At 44.4% G+C, this 22790-nt stretch overlaps 1 protein-coding gene across 4 annotated transcripts in view; it reads left to right on the top strand.

The window, feature by feature from the left end:
- The window catches only part of TMEM131L (transmembrane 131 like), a 134379-nt gene that overhangs the window by 84176 nt on the left and 27413 nt on the right, over positions 1-22790 (top strand). For 3 of the 4 annotated variants that reach the window (XM_084768806.1, XM_084768805.1, XM_084768804.1), the window contains exons 8-19: positions 8137-8214; positions 8412-8565; positions 10019-10077; positions 10342-10450; positions 12262-12355; positions 12741-12894; positions 13521-13691; positions 15048-15117; positions 16182-16299; positions 18519-18669; positions 20106-20215; positions 21180-21252. In XM_084768806.1, the coding sequence (XP_084624932.1) occupies positions 8137-8214; positions 8412-8565; positions 10019-10077; positions 10342-10450; positions 12262-12355; positions 12741-12894; positions 13521-13691; positions 15048-15117; positions 16182-16299; positions 18519-18669; positions 20106-20215; positions 21180-21252 (1341 nt within the window). The remainder of the gene's footprint in view (positions 1-8136; positions 8215-8411; positions 8566-10018; positions 10078-10341; positions 10451-12261; positions 12356-12740; positions 12895-13520; positions 13692-15047; positions 15118-16181; positions 16300-18518; positions 18670-20105; positions 20216-21179; positions 21253-22790) is intronic. The other variant, XM_084768807.1, reaches the window with a different exon arrangement.

Raw genomic sequence — 22790 nt, 5'->3', positions numbered from 1 at the left:
AGAAGACAGAACTGTTGAGTTCTGGCCAGACTCTACCTCAAAAATGGGGAGCCAGGGGAGCCAGCACTTCAGCCATGGGGAGCCTGAGGTTAAAAGTTGAGGCCAACCTGGGCTATACAGTGAACCTCCTGTCTCAAACAAAGTCAAAGAAAAACAAAAGAAGAATTAGAAATAAAAAGAAAACTCCTTAGCACACATGACTGAGGCATGCTCGCCCTTAGGGTGAGCCACTCTCTCCCTGACCCCAGGTCAGGCCACCTGGCCCACTGGAGGGCAATTTGCAGCTGAAGGGGACTTGCTCACCCTGTCACAGAGAAGGGAAAAGCTGCCTGGTACCCTTGAAGCACAGCATCCTAACATGTTGCTCATAGCTAGGAACCACTGTGCCTCCTGGGAAGGCAGCCAAGATGAGAGGGCAGGAGAGCTGGGGAAGAGGTTCTCATAAAACTCCCCCAGTTTAATAGTCTTGGACCAGCTGATATATTTACAGAGCTGGAGGAAACCAGCCCATGAACTGCCACCTTCCTGTGCCTGGGTCTTTGTTTTATTGTTTTTTTTTTAAAATATATTTTATTAATTTATTCATATTACATCTCAATTGGTATCCCATCCTTTGTATCCTCCTATTCCTCCCTCCCTCCCATTTTCCCCTTACTCCTCTCCCCTATGACTGTGACTGAGGGGGACCTCTTTCCCCTATATATGCTCATAGGGTATCAAGTCTCTTCTTGGTAGCCTGCTATCCTTCCTCTGAGTGCCACCAGGCCTCCCCATCCAGGGGACGTGGTCAAATATAGGGCACCAGAGTTTGTATGAAAGTCAGACCCCACTCTCCACTCAACTGTGGAGAATGTCCTGTCCATTGGTTGGATCTGGGTAGGGGTTTGAAGTTAACTGGATGTATTGTCCTTGGCTGGTGCCATAGCCTATCATAATGTTCTTCTTGTAGGTTTCTAGGACCCTCTGGATCCTTCTATTTCCCCATTCTCCCATGCTTCTCTCACCTAGAGTCCCAATAGGATGTCCTCCCCTCTGTCCCACTTTCCTGGGGTCTTTGTATTAGAAAAACCCACGAGGTACACTGAAAGGGGCACTATGCCGAGGCTTGAATGCTAGTTTCCTTGTCTTTCCCCATCCATAGTCCTCAGCTATGATTTCCAGGCTAGCTTGTGAGTTTTTCTTTAATAGGGCTGCAGCACAGCACTAAGACGCTCCTCTGAGGGCTAGCCTGCCTTATCCAGTGTTGTGTGGCACTAGTGGATAAGGAGAACCCCCAACCATGACTGCCTGCACAGTAGTCATGGTTCTGTGCAGGTGGCCTCAGCGGTCAGCTAACCAACTTGTGCCTCAGTGGCTTTTTGTTTTGTTTTGTTATTGTTGTTGTTTTTCAAGACAGGGTTTCTCTGTGTAGCCTTGACTGTCCTATAGACCAGGTTGGCCTTGAACTCACATCGATCTGCCTGCCTCTGCTTCCCAAGTGCTGGGATTAAAGGCGTATGCCACCACTGCCAGGCTCCTTGTGCCTCAGTTTATCCCTGAAGTGGAATAGCTCTTCTTGGTAGAATTGAATCGCTACTGAGTAGATCAAGCGATGTAAAGAGCTTAGAGCCAGTTCCTAACACACAGGTAAAGTCTATTTGTCAGGACTTTAAAACAGGCTTTCAATATAAACCTTCTATTATGAAATTCTCAAGGAAAACTTTCAAATTCAGATTCAGTCTTCTGTCAAGGCATGGAAGTGTAAGGCTACAGACCCATATCAGATTATCTTGGCCTGGGTTCATAGACAAAGAATTTCAAGTCCTTCCTTATTGTTTTTGTCTTGGCCAGAGAGCTTCCCCATGCCTGTGGGCAGCTGGGGAACCTTTGCTGGCTACATCCAAGGCTCCCTCTAGTGAGAGTTGAGGCCAACCTGGGCTGTACAGTGAACCTCCTGTCTCAAACAGGAGTGGCCGTCCCAGGATCCCTGTGCTGACAAATGTTTCAGTCCTAACGTTCTCCTGAGCCTCTCTTATGTCCTGGTAAGATCCCCAGGAATATCAGAGCATCAGTCTTACAGGCACTTGAAGTAGAAGACATGCTCCTCCCTGCTCTCTAGCAGCCAGCCTGAGCATACTTGTTCCCAGTGTCTCTCATGCGTCCAAGATTGGGAGGATGGAGACAGCATCTTGCCATCACTGGGTTTTTTTCAAGCCCAAGACCTTTACACATACTGCTTGGTGGGTGGACATGACTGTTGGTGAAGAGGCTCGTTGGGTACTGTGGAGTTGAGAGGAGCCACCTAACAAGGAGGTGGCTTCTGAGGCACTGGCCCCTCCTTCAGCACTCGGGGCAGCAGCTTGCTTTGGTTTCTGCCCCACAGCTTTGCAGGTCCCCTTATTCCTGCGATATTCAACCAAATGGTGTCCAGACTCCGTGAGTCCCTAGGCTAAGATGTGGGGTGCACTGGACTCAGCCACCTCTCGCTGTTGACCCAGGAGGCTTCAGATCTATTTCTTAGGGAAGGGTTTCCTGTCTGTACCATCTACTTGCAGCCAGAGAGCTGCCCTAGCTGATTCCTGAGGGGGCCCAAGAGCCCAGAGGAGAGAGTCATCAGCCTTGGGCTCTCTTCCTTCTCAGTAGGTTGGAGGGAACTTCTCATGTGGTACAGGAAGTGCTTTACCGCCCATGCTCTTGCTCTGACCACCCCCCGTGATGAGCAAGGCTGTCACGTGGCTTTCACTTTCAGTAGCAGGTAAGTGTGCTTGCTGCACAAGCCTAGGATCTGGGGTCAAATCCCCAGCATCACAAAGGCCTGTAGCCCTCCGCTGTACCTGGGTGGACAGGTGCACTGCTTGCTGGCTGCCAGCCTCACTCCAGATTCAGTGTGTGACTGCTTCACAGGGATAAGGCAGAGTGAGAGAGCAGGTTACCTGCTGTCTGTCCTCTGGTGCCCCAGGCCTGCATACCCTGCATACACGTGTCTTCCCCCAACTTTTAAATAAATTGAGAAGAGGAAAGACTGACTTTGCCTCTTGGTTTCAGCCCATGAACACATGGCTCCCAACATGTTGAGCCTGTGTCAAGACAAGGCAGTGTATCATGGGTGTGTGTGTGTGTGTGTGTGTGTGTGTGTGTGTGTGTGTGTGTGTTAGAACAAGACAGCTGTTTACCTTGTGGTGGCCAGGAAGTAAAGGGGTAGGCAGTGGTGCCAGAAACCCCTTCAAATGGGACGGGGCCAATTGTTTGCACAATGTAGGCCACTTGCATTTGCATTGATCCACCTCATTACCTAAAGAAGATCTCACTCTAAATTGCTTGCATCTGTCCTTCAAGGTTTCTGGCAAATTTGTGGGGGGGGTGGGTGGGCGACAGGACGAGGCAGTAAACGTGTGTGTCCCCATCCCCTCTAGGTTCTAAACTAATTGTTATATTAGATGAAAAGAATTTGAAGTGTTTTTAGAACAAAAATATTTTCCTTAGAAACCAAAGGAGTGAGGAAGAGGAGTCCCCTCTTCTCAGCTTTAATGTGGGAAAGCCACTGTGGAATTAAGTTAAGGAAGTACATTAACTGTGAGTGAATAAATAGGAGGCAACCGCCTCCCTCCCCTCCTCTGTGCGCACTCTGCCCACAGTGAATCCAGTGCCTCTCTCCTAAGGGTGGACGTGGGGTCCTAGAGTAATGCAGCAGGGGGCTGGGGCTTGACCTTGTATGTAATTTGTAGGTTAACCTCCTTTCTTTAAGCCAAAACAAAACAAACAAATTCCAGGCTGCTGTAAGTTTGTGCTCATGTTTTGTGAGTGTATCTGGCAACATAAGTTAAGGTTTTGGGGGTCTTTGGGGTGTTTTGGTTTGATTGGTTGGTTCGTTGGGTTTTCCTCCGTTAGAGGATAGAAGCTAGTGGTGCAATTGAAACAGAATTACTGTTTAGTATCAGGGAGAAACAGTCATGCTGCTCCTGATAATTCAGCTAAATCTGTCCATCAAACGTTGAATGATAGTTGGTCATAGCATCTGGGTGAGAGCTGTGTGCCAGGAGCAGTACACCAGGATAGCTCTCATTTTCTACAAGGCCACTGCTGCGCAGACTCGGTTGTAACAGCCTCATGTGTCTGGGCTGCCAACTGGAAAACCTCATGGCTTGTACAGAACTTATGTTCCTACTAATAGGCATGTTGGCACAAAAGATGTAGCACTTGAAGCTGTGACAGTGTCTGAGGAAAATAGATTGTAAGGTTGGGGCTTTCCAGGGCAACTTTTATTTGGAAACCCCGTTTCAAGTGCCTTGCTCTTGTGGTCTGGGTGACTGCAGTGAGAAGTCTCCTGTCCTCGCTTTGTCATCAGGGGGCTGTCATAGTGACTTAGGGCTTTACCGCTTTGCTTTCTGTTTTGTTGCACAGTCTCAGAACTTCACAGTTGCTCCTGGATGTCTCACAGAGTGGACGGAGTTGACTTCGGAGCTCAGTTCCCAGTTCCGTGCACTCCTTTTGACCATAAAACCGCAGGCTCTGTATCCAAAGGGTTAAAACCATTTCTGCTTTCTTGAGTATGGTATCTTGAGATGGCTTTTGAAATCTTATATGTGTGCTGGTGAAGTTCTGGCCTGTGGTGTGCAGGGGAAGAATAAGCTCAGTGTATCCTGGTTTCTTGCACAAAGTACTGGTTTGCCGAAAGAGCTCCTCCCACCAGCTGGCTCCAGGACCGCTGATAAGTCATCCACCCCTCCAAGCTACATTTCCTCCACGTCTAAAGAGAATACCACCATATTCTTTTTTAAGAAAAGACTGAAGATATGTTATGCACAATGGGAAGTTTCAAACATAGAGAATTGTTTGTTTGTTGGTATTGTTGGTTTTCTTAACTGCCCAGGTACTTTGGATTAGGAGGGGATACACTATTGCCTCTACCGTGTATTCTTAGGTGATGTGCTTGAGCAAGGCTTACACTAGCAAATCACACTTGAAGATAGTGACTCTACCAGTGTCCCTGCTTGGAATCAGGTGCTCGTGCGCAATTAAGCAAGCCTTCTCTTTGCTGAGCTTTCCCAGTGCTCAGCTCTTTTAGGTCCTTTCGGGGGAATTTGCAATACTTTCATTGTGGTTGTTCCAGTGGTTTGCACTTTGGTAATAGTTAATTGTTAGTTAACAATAGTTAATTGTTAAGGTTAAGGTTGCAATAATTTTGTTCTTTTGGGAAAGAGGTGTCAGCTTTTCAACTCTCCCTTGACAAATCCACAGGTCACCAATGGTGTGGACATACATACTTCAGCTCCCCCTTGTGGATTTCTGAGATACAGTTTGAGTCTCCCAAGATCAGAGAATCTGAAATACAGACTGCTCTAAAATCTGAAAAATTTTGAGCCCCAACAGGACACCAGAAGTATGATAGTTTAGTGTACACAGTTTTTTTTCCCCACTGGCAGAATTACGTTAAATATGTCTAGGCTACATGTGTAAAGTGTATGAGACATAAGTGAATTTTGTGTTTAGACACAACTCCCACTCTCAGGGTTAGCTAATGATGTATGTGGAAATAGTCCAGAGCAAAAGACTTTTTTCAAGCCTCTAGAATAAAAACTACTTGATCCTTTGTGATTTCTTTTGGCTATGCTTCTGCTGAGCACGTGCATCTTGCTTAAACTGGCTGACTATGAAAATCATCTATGCAGAAATTTAGCAAGAATAACAGAACATTAGCTTTTCAATCACACCAAGTCACTGTGTTCTTAATTAAGTTTAAGTTGTCATCCATTCAGAGAAATGTTAGAGGGAAGAAAACTCTTTTTAAATTAAAAGGAAAACTTTCTATAAATGTGCACACTTTCAAAATATGTCAACAATGTTTTTCCCATTAGAATGGAAAATTTCAAGTCAAAAGTGCACCCCACATAACAGGTTTTAATTTACTCTTTTGATTTATAGGTGTTGCTTCTTCCCTCTAGGTTGCTGCCTAGTTCAAGTTTTCTCAGCTCAGTGGCATCTGTGACCGCACCCCCTCTGCTGGCTCATCAGCCATATATCAAGTGGCTGCTTTGGTAGAAGCATGGAATTCGGTGCTTATGGTCTGCTGCAGAGGCTAGACCTTGGCTGGATTGTTAGAATGGGAGCGAGGTCATAGGTGGCCATGTGTGGGTGGTGGGGGGTTCCTCAGATAAGGCTTCTGGGGGTATGTAAGCTGAGGTGTGAAGTGTAAAATAGACAACATGTATGTATGTATGTATGTATGTATGTATGTATGTGGTGGGGGGAGGGGGCGGCGAGGATAGGCAAGTGGGTTTACTGCAAAGGAACAGCAGCTTCAAACATGCCAACTAGAACAGTGAAGCCAGTGTGGACATGGAGGTGAAACTAGGCAAGAGGGTACACTCTGTAACGTCAGGAGAGGAGCAGCTTCCGGAGGCGTACACGTGGAGGGAGAGAGAAGACACTCCGTAGCCGACACTCCATAGCCCGCGGATCACAGTGGCCCCTGAAGATTGTAGCAGCTAGGCAGCCCTGGCAACCTTACAGGATTGTTCTCTTTTGGATTGTATAGAACACTAGTTACTAGCAGTAATTTTTGTAAGTCTTTGTTTGATTTACTTGCCTGCCCAAAGTAGCTTAAATATGTTATACTGTACTTAAAAATGTAATGCACTTTATTATTATTTTCTCTCCTGTACTTTAATTGCATGAATGAGAGGCAGAGTTATTCATTTTAGTGTTGGGGAATGGACCAGTGGACCCAGGCCCTCAAAAATATAAAAAAGCATTTGGTTTACACCATTGCCTCTACCGTGTATTCTTAGGTGATGTGCTTGAGCAAGGCTTACACTAGCAAATCACACTTGAAGATAGTGACTCTACCAGTGTCCCTGCCTGGAATCAGGTGCTCGTGCGCAATTAAGCAAGCCTTCTCTTTGCTGAGCTTTCCCAGTGCTCAGACTCTGGCTCCTGGGATAAATACATTCTTCTTGTAATGACGATGACAGAGATCTCATGCCAGAGAACACGTCAGTTCCAGGCCAAGTTACTGAGATTTGCTACCTTTCTTGACTTGTGTTTGCAAACCCATCCCCAGCCTGGACAGCTGTGTCCTTCCTAGACTGGGTTGCTCGCTTCCTTTTCTTGAAGTTCTGTCAAAAATGGCTGAGATCTTTGAACTTTGAACTTCCTTATACTTTTGTCTTCTATCCATAGTTCTCACATGTTAACAGTGACAGGCAGTGAACATTTGCACATCTATTTTTGAGGTTTCTGTCAGACTCTAGGGGTGGTGGTTTCTAGTGGTATACATTAGAAAGAAGGCATACATTAAAAAACAAACAAGGCTGCGGTGGTGGCACACACCTTTAATCCTTGCACTTGGAAGCAGAGGCAGGTGAATCTCTAGAGTTCGAGGCCAGCCTGGTGGTCTATAGAGAGAGTTCCAGGACAGCCACAGCTACACAGAGAAACTATGTCTTGGAAAAACAAAACAAAACATCAGTAAGTTGATTGGGTATAGTAGTGCATACTCTAATCTTAGCATTCAGGACAGTGAGGCAGGAGGATCATGGGTTTATGGACAGCTAGGGCTATGTTGTGAGACCTTGTTTCAAAACCAAACGAGCATGGGCTGGAGAGATGGCTTGATGGTTAAGAACACTTGTTGCTCTCTTGCAGAGGACCTCAGTTTAGTTCCCAGCACCCGTGTAGGGAGGGTCACAACGGCCTGTAACTCCAGTTCCAAGGCATCTAATGCCCTCTCCTGGTCTACTCAGGCACTAACACGCATAAGGTATAAATGCATGTGTGCATGCATACATACATGCACACACACACTTACACATGCACGAATATTAAAAAGAAAATAAGCCAAAAACAGTAAGTTGGTTATTGCTGGGCAAATCACTTTAAGATAAAAGTATGCTTCTTTGTTTAAACCAGATGTTAAGCAGACCCGAGGCGGTATCCATATGTATATTGGGACATACGTACCTGCTTCCAGCCTTGCTAGGAGTCTTCATTTATTACTTCCTTTAGAATGTAAGCCTAGCGACAGCAGAATATATTTCCAGTACGCCATAACACATAGCACTTAGCAGCTGCTCAGAGTTTGTTGAGGAATGACTGTTCCTGGCCAAGCCGGCTGATGCTCTCAGCCTCCCCTTAAGTTCTTTTCCCTCTTTCTTTCAGGCAGAGACCACTAATACCAGCCTCCTTCGGGTCCAACTGGAATGCAGTTTACACAATAAAGTGTGTCAGCAATTAAAGGTAAACAGTAGTTAGCAGATCGGTTTTCTTTCCTGCCTCTTAAAAATCAAAGTGAAAACAGTGGTGCATTCTCACCATAAACATGCTGTTGCCTTGGGTATTGCTCTTTTTGAAAACTATGTAGTCACGAAGTTCAGATGGTTTTTTGTGTGTGTCACTTTTGAATGTCTCGTCTTTGCCCACACCTCCCATTTCAGAGTTGCTATGTGGGATCCGATGATGCCTTACACTTGAAGATGAGCATAATTGTAGCAGTGGAAAACTCCTCCAAGCAGCCCGAGGAGAACACTCAAGCCCTGTTGGATCACCTCTCTATCGTTTATGTAGCTACCACTGACCCTGGGGCCTCAGGTACGGTGGGGGCTTTCTGGTTTCGGTTGTGGGCCTGTGGCTCAGTGGCGTGGGCACTGGGCCCTGGCTCCTCTCCATCTAGCTCTGCCAAAAAATTATAGCTGTAAAGCCTTTTTCGTGCAGCACGACTAGGTTTCCCTGAATCATTATTCAGTTTTATCAAAGAGTCAAGACTTTGGGTAGCTTGCCCCGGGAACTGGGTCTCAGTCTGCAGCTCCTCTAACGGTGTTATTTCAGGGAAGTTAGGTGACCACAGCAAGCTGTTTTGAGTCTCCTTGGGAATAGTTTTTCTTGGCGTTTTGCAGATAATAAGCAAATGAAACGGGCATGACTGCCTACAGTAAACATTCACAAAGGGTTTGGAGTCTTACTCCAGAGTTACCAAGTTGCAGGAGCTCAGTTGACCTGATCATGCTGTGTCATTCTAAGAGCTGGTTGTTTCTGGATATTTGACAACTTGGAGGAGAATCCCTCCCTGGGAACATGTATCCTCCTTAATAGAAAGAACCTATTTTGACAGTGCAACGTTTGAAGAACACTTGCAGGAAATACATTCTAGCTGATTGATGTGTGAGACGCATAGTATGGGATCGTGTTATGTATTGGTTTTAACAGCTGCGGTGGCATGTGAGTTTATATTTACTACTCACTCAGAGAAGGAATGACACAGTGATATAGAGAAGCGTAGTTATTTATTGGCTGTCAGCAGTGTGGTGTGTCTAGTGCTCTGTCCTTCCTGGCCAGCCACCAATCTCATGCTGGCGCCTGAGCCGATAGCGTCCCTAACGCATCCCTGAGCGCCACAGTTTTCATAGTCAGGCAAGCGCCATTTGCTTCCCGTTTTAGAACTAGACATGGCAGCAATGGACAGAACTGCCCCTGCCCCATGGTTTGTAGGTTGCTAGGTTTTGTGATGGCCAGGTGGGCCCCCAGGCTGAGAAGACCCCTGTTAACCCGTAAGGAGCACATTTGGATGGTGGATAAAGGGGAGGCTGCCTCCTGAAACGCCAGCGTTTAATTGCTCCCCAGTGTGTTGGTTTAAGTAAGGAAAACACAAAGCTGCCTAGATGCCTGGAGAGCATAGCTTTGCTTGAAGCTGTCTAGTTGGTGGCTGTCATTCGGGCAGAGCACATGTCCATGTCTGTCCTGTGTGTTCTTCAGCACCCGAGAACCTGCAAGCTCAGGCCAAGTTTGTTTTGTTTTGTTTAATAAGGCTCACTCTTCCTATGACGTAAGGCCTATCCTATGTCCAAGAAGCTCTGGCTTTGATCCCCAGCACTAAACTCTTGCATGTACCCCAGAAGGTGGGAAAAAAATGGATCTTCCATTCAATTTCAGTGTTGTAGAAACGTTTTCGCCTTTTTAAGAAATGTATACTGCATATTACTGTGTTGAGTCGAGGAGATTCTGTGGCTCTTTGTTTTAACCTCACTGCTCTGATTCTTTTGGACAGATGAATCTGCAGTAAATATGTATGTATTGCATTCAGGAAACAGCCTTATTTGGATACAGGTAATTGCTGAAGCTTGTACATACAGTAATTTGAGATTACAAGTGTGCGTTTTGCTGCAGGTCCTTAGGGAGTCCCAGGAGCAGAGGCCTTTGTGTCTACTTTCTTTTACTGTCATGTAAACCCGCTCTCCCTTGCTTGCACACCCTGTTTACGTGGAGTTGTCAGCACCCCTATCTGCTGTTGCCAGGAGTTTTACTCAGGGTTGTTTTACGCTACTCTCCTGCTTAAGAGGAGTAAGTTGGGTTTATTCCTTGTTGTTGCAGGATATACATCATTCCTCACAGGAAAACGTCCTGTCTCTGCTATTTGAGCCGGTACTGCTACCTACTTCCACAACAAACTTCACAAAAATTGCTTCGTTTACTTGCAAAGGTAATCACTTAAGCAGCCGGGCTACTCCTGTTGCTCGGGATTTGTTTTTTTTTTTTTTGTTTTTTTTTGTTTTTTTTTGTTTTTTTATCCCCATTGGCAGCTTGATTCAGTGTAGTTCCAACTGCAGGTGAGGCACAGTTTAGAGAAACCGCGTAGGTCTGGTTCCTGTAAACCACAGCCTTCGCTGTGATCTCAAGTTGTCATGGATGCCACCTGTGTTTTCTGTGCCTGTGGGATTCTGGGTTTCACGCTCCACTTGGTGGCGTGCAGTTCAGTATGTGTATTGTGTTACTTTCACAGGGAGCAGAGTCGCAGGGCCCCTGTTCAGTTTACTTGGTAGAATGCGACAGTGAATGTCTGTAGTGAGTTTAAAATCTAGTCCTGTGTTCAGATTCTTACTTACAGTTCAAAGGTGCTCTTTAAAAGAATGCCCATGGAGCTGAGGCAGGAAAACATACCCAGACTCACCCATATTTAAAGAACTCACTCCATTTAAAGCAACAAGTGAGATATAATTTATTACAGAGACCAATAAGGATTTTAAAGGGGTGTTAGAATTATGTTTTTATAATGAAGAAAAGAAACCTTTTAGGTAAGAGTTGACTTAGGCTGTTGAGAAGGAAGCTGATTAATCTTTATGAAATTTAAGATACTTCAGTCCTTAATTGTAGCTTAGCGATTGTGCCCTCTAGATATTTGTGTTCTCAAAACTATACCTAAGGCGGGCATGGTGGCATGCGTCTGTGGTAGTGGAGACTGGAGGATTGCTCGAGCCCAGAGAATTGGAGGCCAGCAGTCGCACCACCGTCTCAAAAGCCTGAAGTGTCTATACAGAAATGCCATTTGACAGTAGAAAGCCTAGGAGCCCACTGACAGGCTCAGCTGAGGCAGTGTGCCCTGCAGCTGCTAGGAGATCCCTTGCAGCGTGTGTGTGTGGACATTAGGTGTTTAAAGTACCTGCACGGGTGTTCAAGGAAGCACTGGTTTTGGCTGTCTGAGATCACTGAAAAGTAGGGTAAAGGTAGACTCACTTTAATGGTTTCTTTTAAATAAATTTTTGTACTTAGTTTGGAAGCACATGTGCTTTAAATAGAAGCAGTTTCAGTGTGTAAGTTAAGAATTCAACAGTAGCCAAGTGTGGTGGTGTACGCCTGTAATCCCAGCACTCAGAGGCAGGCAGATGGATGTGAGTTCGAGGCCAGCCTGGTTTACAAAGAGAGTTCCAAAACACCCTTACACAGAGAAACAACACAGAACAAACAAAAAAGAAAGAAAGAAAGAAAAGAAAAGAAAAAAGAAAAAAGAATTGAACAGTAGTGATTTAATGTCATGATCTAGATCAAAACAAGCTTGGAAATACTGTTTGTGTAAGCAAGCTTCCGCACTGTTCACCAGGATTTTCCCTGGGCCACTTGGATTTCTTCCCCTCCCATTCCTCCACATTCTCCTCTTTCCTCCACCCAGTGAGCTGCTTTCTCGTCTCTGGCAGAGCTAAGAGCCTCCCTCTTATTGATAGTGAGGACAGATCTTTGTAAAGAAAAGCTTCAAAATACTGACTCCCGACTTTTTATTCTCCCTGAAAGAACTGAGAGGCTGGTTTACAGAGGGGGAGGGGAGGGTGTACGTAGCATATTCCAGATGACTATTAGCAGCCAGCAAGGAAGAAAGGTGGGAGCCAAAAGGAGCCATGTACTAGTCTAATGGAGGCAGCGAAGGCAACCAAAAATGTATAAACATTCATTTTTGTTCAGGTTTAACAAAAAGAAAGATACTAATGCTTATGCCTCACGCTTAATTCTTTGTACCCACAGCAGGTACCTCATGTGACAGTGGCGTTGTGGATGTGAGGAAGAGAAAAGGCACCCCAGCAATAAAAGTATGCCTCTCCTCTCCTGTGGTTCAGGGGTAGGTTCTATCATCTAGTGTGCTTTAAAAGTGTGACCATTGTTACTGCGTTACTCTTTCTGGAATGTTATTGCTTTGTGTTAGCCTGTCCAACACAGAAGGCAGCTTTTGTAGCAAAATGGAGAAGTGGGGCTAAAAAATTGAGTTTGGGGCAGGGTAATTGTCCCTCTGTATTTTCTGAGTTGTATTTGGATCCTAGTTTTGCCCTGGTCATGGCCCCGTCACTTCCGCCTCGCCTGTATTGCTCTGTGGGGTGACCAGGAGGACGAGGGAGATGCTGTTGATAGTCACGTTCTCTGCTCCTATTTCCTCAATGCAGGCTCTGTGGAGGACGGACAGCTGTGCTACACACAGGGATAGTCACGTGCATGTCTTCTATTCACAGGTATTTCAGCGTGGATGCCTCGACAGCCCAATTTCACATAGAGAGTCTTGAGAATGCAACAGGAGTATGGTCAATATGGTACCGCAGCCGTTTTGACCGTAGCATTGTAATAAAAGATGTGTTTGTTTCCAAGGAGGCCAAGCACATTTTAAAGGTACTCTAGCCCAGCTTAAGTTTGTCTAATATCGTGCTATGAAGTCAATACCTATAACACCTAATTTTTAAAAAAGATTTATTATTATTATTATTATTATTATTATTATTATTATTATTATTATTATTATATAGTGTTCTGCCTCCATGTACACCTTCGGGCCAGAAGAGGGCATCAGATCACTTTTATAGATGGTTGTGAACCACCATGTGGTTCCTGGGAATTGAACTTAAGACCTTTGGAAGAGCAACCGGCGCTCTTAACCTCTTAGCCATCTCTCCAGTCCTATAACACCTAATTTTGACTTACGGTTTTTAAAGCAAATACAATTTCTTTTTAACATTTCAGAGTTACTGGATAGCTATCTGTACTTTCCCTCTTTGAGAGTAAACGTATGATTAAATAGATGGTTTTTACAAAGTACTTCGAAATTTCTGCTATGACATTAAAAACTGGGTATTGAAAAATAAACTTTGTTTAAAATCATAAATATTTGACTTTTGATCTGGAACAAATGGAATACAATTCTAATTTCCAGACTTTAGAACAAATTTAGCACTATACTGTAACAGTTTCAGTCATAACGAGTGCTAGGAAGTAACCTCTCTTGCTTGTGTTCCTTTTAGGTTCTGGGTTTCCCTGGCCCTTTATTTCTACCTCCAGGCTGTTGGAATATATTTTCTTTGAAACTTGCTGTTAAAGGCATTGCCCTAAATCTGCTCACCAATGTATTTCTGACTACAAGCACTGGTGCTGTTTTTGCACTACCTCTGCAGATTTTCTCGGCCGCAGCCAAGGTATTGTGTACACCCTCTGTGCGATATAATGTCACTTAGCAGTTACAGATGCCTTGTGTCCCCGTGTGCTGTTTAACTTTTATTAACTCAGACAAGTTTATGTTCTTTAAGGCTGTTTAAGAAATTTAAAGGCATCACCAAGCCAATCGTAGGCGGTAAACGTGTTTAGATGTGGCAATACTGATTTAGAAGGGCCATTTCTCAAGGAGTAGTCATTACTTAATAAAATAAATCATCACCAGCAGATCAGTTTCACTTTTCCTTTTGCTGCTGAGGAGCAAACGCAGGGTCCTGTATTCGCCAGGCAGATGCTCTGCGCTTGAGCGACATCCTTAGGTCCATCCCCAAAGGCTGGGAAGTCATGTGTGCTTACTGCAGGGAGCACAGTTGAACTTTTAATACTTGTTTGCAAGGATTATTCAGTGTTTTAAATCGACTTCTTTTAAATGGCTATCGGCTGCTCATAATCATTGAATTTTCCTAGGGGGTCCAGTCTAAAGCTTAAAAGGTTTTTTAAGAGAATTCTTCCTAAAATCTGGGCAAATTGTGTTCAATTTAGATTATTTTAAGCATGTCTCATTTTCCTTAATGTTTATTTTTGTTTAGTTATTGCTTCCTTTTGAGCCAAGCTATTCTGTATAACACTGAGTTCTGGTTCTTCACAATGAGACATTCATACAACCATCTTTATGATTTTTTTCTCACTTATTAGTGTCGATGCTTCATAGGTGGAAATGCCTCACACTTAGCTGAGTGTGATGGTAGGGCTTTACACACCAAAATCAGTGAGAGTATGAGGCTCATCCACTTGGCCATATTTTGAGCAGGAGGGATTTCTTTAAAAATACCCTTTTCCAACCAAGAGATACCTATAAAAACAGTGATTAAGGGGGCTAGCCAGAGGCAGGCCTCAGCTGCATGTGCAAGAACAGCAGAAACACTCCCAGACCTGTAGGAGGGGTAGACTAGAGCTCAGTGTACCCTGCCTAGAAGATTAGTGTTAGAGACGCACGAGACACAAAACTGCCACAACTGTTCTGAGTCTAATTCATATGGCTGCTTGGTGTCTTGTGGGCCAACAGTTAGAGTAGTCATTGGCAGTTGTTCAGAAGCCACCGTAAGTTGTTATGTGGGCATCAGTAATTGTCTGGAAGTCACTGTCAAGGCCCTGTGTGGCTCAGCCCAGATCCCTCTGAGCTGATAAAGGAGCAAAGAACTTGCTTCTCAGTGGTTTGGCTTCTGGTTAAAGGGGAGACCGCTGAGGGAGAGGCCGCCGTCCGCTTCTTGAGTTCGTGTTTAGGACTTTAATGCCGAGTGTTGTGTTTTAAGTTATTCATATGTTACTTTTCAATCTAGGAAGGGAGTCTGGGGTTTGAAGTGATAGCACATTGTGGCATGCATTATTTCATGGGAAAAACAAAACCAGGTAAGTATTTTGCTTTAGGATTTCTGTAGCACTCGAGTTTGGGGGTGGGGGTGGAAAGCAGTGACAGAAATTAGCGTTTGTAGATGGGATTGATTAATAACTAATTCTGTTAAAGCGATTGCATCGTGTTCAGTGCTGAGAGAGCATGGTCATTGGTGGAGTGACCTGAAGTTGTGGGCCATCCTCTACGCCCAGACAGGGCGCTTGTAGAAATGAGAATGTCCTCTTTTTCTTACGTAGTTTGTGCTTTTGTGAGTGAGTAGGAAAAATTTTCATTTGATCATGGCAGCTTTAGCACCAGAAAAAACTATAAAATTGGGAATCCTATATAAAAGCTGATAGAAGTTAGAATCATTGGGAATCATCTGCAGGCTTAGGCCGTAGGGCCATATAAATGAGCAGGTGCTAAGTGTGCTGTGAGGCAGAAGGCCTTGGTAGTGATTTTGGAAGTTGTTCCGGGGGTTTGCTATTTGCTTTATTCTTTATTTTCGTGTTTTGATTTAGTGAGATTTCTGATGTAAGGGAACTTTTATATCACAGACTTACCTTTGGGAGAACCACTTTTTCTTTTTAGCACTCTTGTTAGTAGAGGCAGGACAGGGCAGATGTATAGAGGTGGAGTAATATGTGTTGTACAGCATCAACCCCCTGGTCGGGCCCTCTTTATGACAATCACTGCTTGTCCCTCCGTATCCCCACCTACATAGTACCCTGAAAGATGTGCTGGCAAAGGCTGTGTCCATGGAAGCAGCTCTGCACGTTAGCTACACCGCTGTTAAAAATGTTGCAAGCATAACTTTAATTTGTCTCAGGCTGTATCATGTGCCATGCGTCTTTTACGTTGTTACCTTCCACATGATTTGCTTTAGTTTTATTTTTACATGTTTGTTTAATTTGACGTACCATATGCCATTGATTTAGAGGGGCTTTCCGAGGAAAGCAACAGAATTTGTCCACTCCACAGCCCTCTTAGTTTGTGAAGTTTGATGCTCAGCCCTTGGCATTATTGACTAGCTTAATTGTACTTTGTAAATCTAAATTCTTGAACATGATCTGACTTTCAGAAAATCCTAATTGGGATAGAAGCCTTTCTCTGGATCGGTCTACCTGGGACATGGATTCTGACCTTGCAAATAAACTATATGAAAGATGGAAGAAATACAAACATGGCGATGTGTGCAGGTGCGTTCTTGGAGTACCTGCTTTGTGGTACATTATGCTCTGGATGTGTTTGTTAGTGATTGTAAAACTTCAAGCCTCAGAAATGCTGACAGGGCAATGCAGTGAATGCTTCTCAGTGTTTCCTCAATCACAGTTTGCTCATTAGGTGTTAAAATTTTGCCTTTCTTGCTGTTATTTCTGGCTCCATGCATATGCACATGTTCTCTTGCCATTTTTGGCTGAGTTGATTGAGAGTAAGCAGTGAATTTCATTCTTGAGCCCTCAGTGCTTTATTGGGAAAATCTTTGCTAGGCGTCGCATTGAGGCTCTCATTACTTTATTAGAAAATTACTGGAGAGTGTCCTCTTCAATGTAACATTACCACTGCAACCAGCAAATTGAAAATAATATATCATATATTGTCCACTCTAAAAGTTCCATAGTTGGCCTACAATGCCTGTTTCCTTGTTTTAATTGAGGCTGTTCAGGGTGTATCCTCTTGTCCTGTTTCTGCAGTCTATAGAGTAGAACCTCATCTGTCTTCAGTTTTTATCATGTCGACACAGTTTTGAGTCTAGGCCAGTTGTCTTCTAGGAAATCTCACACTGTGGGCTTCTTTTTTTTTTTTCTCCTCTAATTGGTTTCTCAAGTTTACATCTGTTGAAACTTGTTTTTAAACTCTATTTTCCTTGGGGTATTGTAGCCTCTACCTCCCTTCCACCAGCCCCTTAACCCTGGGTATGAGAAAGAAGGTTAGTGTGGAGAGGCCCCTACTTCTCCCGGCTGTCTAGGGTCAGTCGGTTCTCTTGGTGCAGTACCAATGTTCGTCAACAGTAAACGCAGCAAGCAGTCTCCTCCAGGCTGCTGCATTGAAATGTTTCTGTCTGCCACACCATCCATCTTTGGTCTTCAAACTGCCACACACCACACTTTCTCTCTCCAGGCTCTTGTATTTATCTTCCTCAGAGTCCTGGGCCACGCCCCTCTCCCTGCCACACAAGGCAGGCTGTTACCCACTGGTAAAGACCACACCCCACAGGAGGCAATTATCAGCTGTGGACATACTAAAGCCCAAACTAAAAAACCCACACTTGGGATTAAGATACAGACACATTTATATAACATAACTGAGTTTACAGAGAAACCAAAACTTCCATTGCATACATCCATTTCAACAAGAATACTGATTCCATGCTGATGTGTTTGTATGACTGCGTCACATCAGGAGCCCACATGGATGTCACTTTTGTCCCATGGTTAGCATCATTCCGTTGAATCATTTGGTTTAGGTGATGTGTGACAGATTACCCACCTTGGAGATGTTTATCCTTTGATAAGTCAGTAGTCTGGTCATATAAATTTGCTGATTCTTAGGACTTTCACACTATGCTTGTAGTGTTCGTGGATGAGGCTTGCCTCAGTTAGACTAGTGACTGTGATGGTAAGGCTGAGGATTACCTTGTGTGGGCCCTGTTTGTTACCTCATGTTGTGCTTTTGAAGCCCATGCTGAGCATCACCAGAGTCTCCAGTTTGTGTGTGTACTTTATTCCTGTCATCACGATGTCCATTTCTGTGTGGGGGTGTATGTGTGAGAGCATGGGTATACACACCTGTTCACATAGGCAGGACCCTGAGAAGGATGTGCTGTGCTCTGGCTTTCTCTGCCTCTTCCCCTTGAGACGATCTCTCACTGAACTTGGAGCTCACCATTTTTAGCTAGGCTAAGCCTGTACTTGCAGCCATGCCCAGCTGCCTTTGTAGCTGCTGGAAATGGTTCTCACACCCAGCCAGCACTCTTACTGAACCTGCTCCCCAGCCCCAGAATTACTAGTTTTGATGACAAATTCCATATTTACTGTAAGTGTCCTTCAGGGTTGCTTGGGTGTCTTTTTGATGTGGTGTCAAAATTGAGTCATTCTCTGGACACTTGCTTACTTTCCAGTAAGACAGGTATTTTTTGTTTGAATGTGTGTGTTTATGTGTACATACGTATGTGTTTAGTGTCAGACACTGAACTTGGGGACTCTGACATGTAAAACGTGTTCAGCCTCAGGACATCAGCAAACCTCTGTGACTAGTCATACACTTTGTATTTCCAAATTCTACCAAAAGTCATTTCTCCAAGAGCCCCTGTTTTTTTAGAGGGAGTGATATTTAGTATTTCCATATTTTTTAATGTTGAGGTTATTTTTCATAAACGTTTATTATTACTATTCTTTTTTCTTTGTCGATTATCCAGGAGAAATGTTTTGGGAATGACTCAGTTTGCCTTTGCAAAGAAACCCAAGGAGTCAGAGCCGTTTGTTTCCTTTTTGCCTCGTCTGGTCCTGGAGCCTGGCCTCGTGTTGAACTTCAGTGCCACTGCGCTCAGGAACGCTGTGGTAAGGAAAGTATGGCTTGCACTTCTTTGTTGGTGACAGCCAAGCCTGGGGCTTTTTGAGTCCCGGGGTATTTTATACCTGGCGATTTGTTTTTAGAAGACATTAATTGAAATTCACATACAAACGTCATTAGGGTATTGAGTAGGGGTGTGTCACAGTGACAAGAAGAGAGACTTGGTTCACAGCCCTTGAACACAGAGGTGTCAGTTGGCTATGACCTGCATAAGTAAGTGTTTGAGGTGGGGTTCGTACTGCCTGAAACAACTTTCTGTGTCACAGAGAGATCCTCAGCAGAAGGGAATCTTGAGGCAGCCAGGTAGCTCTGTGATGCCACCAGCGACCCAGACACTGTGTGACTATTGACCCAGCTTTCGTGCGTTGGCTTTCTTCCTCATGGACTTGTCCCACTTGGTCTGGGTGGCAGGAAAAGGCAAAGGAAACAAGCTAAGGACACTGCACCTTGCACTCACTGAGCCATTTAAACTCCTATTTTGGCTTAAAGACTTGTAACTTTCAAAACTAGTACCAGGAACTCCCACTGCCCCTTACAGGATTCATTACCTTTTTATATTTATTTGCGTATTTGTTTATTTATTTGTATGTGCACTAGTGTGCAGTAAACATCAGAGGACTGCTTTCAGGAGTCGATTCTCTTTTTCATCTTGTGGGTTCTAGGGATTATAGTCAGTTTATGAAGCTTGGCGGCAAGCATCTTTATGCCAACAGTCCTCCTGGTCATTCCCTCTCTCCCTTGACAAACGTGTCGTTTTATGAACCATTGAATATTAGACATTGGGCTGCCTTACCCCTAACTGACAACTGTGTGAGTTATTTAAGAACAAGGGGGCTGGAGAGATGGCTCAGAGGTGAAGAGCACTGACTACTTTTCCAGAGGTCCTGAGTTCAAATCCCAGCAACCACATGGTGGCTCACAACCATCTATAATGTGATCTAATGCCCTCTTCTGGCCTGCAGGTGTACATGCAGGCAGAGCACTATATATTTAATAAATTTTAAAAAATCTTTAAAAAAAAAAAAAAAAGAAAGAAAGAAAAGAAAAAAAAAGAACGAGGGCATTTGCTTATATAACCAGAATATAAAATGTAACATTTATCATGATGTTGTTACCTAATCTACATTCTTGTAGGCAAGGCTTTCCTTTATCCCCCTTGGCCTCAGATGCAACCCAGGATTCAGTGCGCTGGCCTCCGGGTCTGCTTTAATCTTCCTAGCCTGTCTATTCTTTCTCACCCACCCCACCTCGACACCAAGGTTGAGCATGTGCTGAGCTCCCGCATGGGTGTGTTTGGAAATCTTCAGGCCGTTAACTTAGTAATCTGTGCAGTGACTCTCCTGGTAAGATTGAGGGTGTGCTGTCTTGGCACGAATGTCTTGAGAGAGCCCTATGTTCTTTGCCATGTTAACTCTCCTGTCCTTCAATCTAGGTGAAATACTTTGTGGTGAGGAACCCGTCCCCTCGGCCAGTCTCTCTGCAGCTCCTGCCTCTCTCCCTATACCCGAAGCCTGAAGCCGCAGTGCGCCTGCTGCACAAATGGTAGGGAGTTACACTCAAAGCCCTGCACCTCTCTCCCCAGCTCTGTGTGGTGGCACGCAGTGTGAGCCCTCAACCTGAGTACCGGAGCCCAGTCCCTTGATGCGTGTGGCTTGATGGAGACCTTGCCATTGTTTTGCGTGGCATTGTCACTGCACCTGGTCTGTCAGCCCAGTGGAACATTCTCCTCTTGAATTAAAGGAACCATCACAGATTTTCATGTATATGTAATTATGGTGCTCTTTGGTAGCACAAGAAGTGAATTTAAAGACAGGTACAGTGGTGCCTGCCTGTAATCCTACCATTTGGGAGTCTGAGATGGGAAGAGTTTGAAACTAGGCTGGGAAACATAGCACTTCGCCTACCCCTGGATCAAGAAGTGAGTTGAGCGTAGCGTTAAGCAGAATGAGCTGGGAAGCATTAACTCTGCCTCCGACACCTCGCTATGACGGTGTTGTGGATGTTCTTGGAGTGACCCTCTTCTTCGTTAGGAAGCTGTGTTGCAAACTTGATCTAGGGACGGACGTCTCAGCAAAGTCTCAGCCTTTGCCCTACTGACGCTTCAGAGCAGATGCTGCCTGTAGAGGAAGCAGTGGCCAAACAGTCCTGGAGCTGTCAGCGCTTTCACTGGTTTCTGCTCACTTTCACCTGAGGCCAACAAGATTTCCCCAGGGGCCTATAGCTGCCATTGGTTGAGAGCAGCTTACTCTCAAGCACCATAGTAAGCCACCTGGAGGCAAATAGTATGCTTGCTATGTCAATAAATCTCTGTTGCTGTGTCTCTTTGTATTATGGGCTGCCTAAGTCATCCATTGAGGACTAATTACCTACTGCCTGTAGGTGGGCGTGGAGAGGACTGAGGTCGAGTGGCCATCCTTAGGATGAGTGTATGAACATATACATATTATTCTTTATTGGCTGGTCCCAATGCTCTTTTGAACATAGGAGGTTTCTGTTTTGTTTTTAGGTTTGGCACAGATATGCAGATGATTAATTTCACAACTGGTGAATTCCAGCTCACCAAAGCTTGTCCTTACCAGGTAGGAGGTCATCTTCAAACATTGAAAATGCTGACTTGCTAGCTACAGAAACAGTTGGCCTTACCACCTGGTGTTCTGATGTCTATATGTTCTGTGTTGGCTCTTGTTTTCCTTCTCTGGCCACGAAGCATTCCTAACAGGGTTGGTTGGTTTGTTTTTTAATTACGTAGTACCATAGGATTAGTTTAGCCTATGCATCATTTTAACCTAATGGATTAGATTCATGTACAAGGAAAAATAGCATCATTTTAACCTAATGGATTAGATTCATGTACAAGGAAAAATAGCAACTGAATCCAAGCTAAATAAAAAACAAAACAAAATAGATAAACAAAAAATACAACTAGAGATCTAAAGATTAGTTTATAATTCTCTTAGGATCCCTTGGCCTCTTCATATTCCTTTTTAGCACATCTCAGGGAAAAGCAGATACATTTTAAAATGTTTTCATGCGTGCCAGGTGTGGTAGTACATGCCTTTAATCCCAGCATTCAGGAGGCAGATCTCTGATGCAGAGTTCAAGGCCAGCCTACTTCTACATAGTGAGTTCTAGGATAGCCAGGGATATGGAGGGAGGGAGGGAGTGGGGGGGGATCTTCTCTGAAAAAGCAAGAAAGCAAACAAAAAGTTTTCTCATGTCTTAGTGAGTTGAAAAGTTACCAGATTCCTGTGATACTCAGGTCCTGCATTAAAAAGGTTTCTTTAAGGTTCTTAGGCCTCTGGGCAGTCATGATGCCTTCAACACTTTGGAGCAGGAGTCACACTGTCACATGATGAGGTCGTTGTGTGCCAGTGGCCATAGCAGTTTCATTTCCTAGTCTCCATTTAGTGGTGGAGGATTTGTCTCTTATGTTCAGAACCAAAGTTAAAGCAGCTATAAAAAGAATGTGCGCAGACTTACAGTGGCCTCCACTAGTGTCCCTCTAAACACTTGATACAGTCTGAATGGAAGAGCAGGAAGGAGGCCACAGATAGCCGGAGGGTTCAACCAGAGTGAACCAGAGCACGTTTTTAATTTTAAGTACACTTGCAATAGAGACATTTTTACAGTGATGGACAAACCATCACCTAGAGGGGCAGAGCCTTTTATCACGGCGTCACTTGTTCTCCCTGGTGACCCTGCCCCCCTCTGCTCCTCTGCATGGAGGTAATTAGTTCAAAATACTGAGAAATTATTTTCCTATGTTTTAGTAAGTCAAGAACTCTTTTTCATGGGGCTGGAGTTAAGAGCACTTGTCCCCTCTTGTAGAGAACTCAGGCTTGGTTCCTAGTAGCTGCATGGTAGCTCACATTCTGATAACCGCAGTCCAGGGGGTTGCAGTGGCTTCATCTTATCTCCATAGGTGCTTGCATGCAAGTGGTGCATATACAGAGAAGAGGGCAAACATATATGCACATAAATAAAAATAATATTTAACAAAGCTTAAAACTTTTCATGTGAAAAGGGGACTCTGGCATTGTGATTTTGTTGACTTGCTTGTAGAAGTATAGTTTAGTTTTATTTTGTTAAGATGTCTGGAACTGTGTGGTATAGCCCT

Source organism: Acomys minous, assembly GCF_964271855.1.
Source record: "Acomys minous genome assembly, chromosome: 19".
Classification (NCBI taxonomy): domain Eukaryota; kingdom Metazoa; phylum Chordata; class Mammalia; order Rodentia; family Muridae; genus Acomys; species Acomys minous.
The sequence above is the reverse complement of the archived record's forward strand: the minus strand, read 5'-3'. Positions and strand labels throughout refer to the sequence as shown.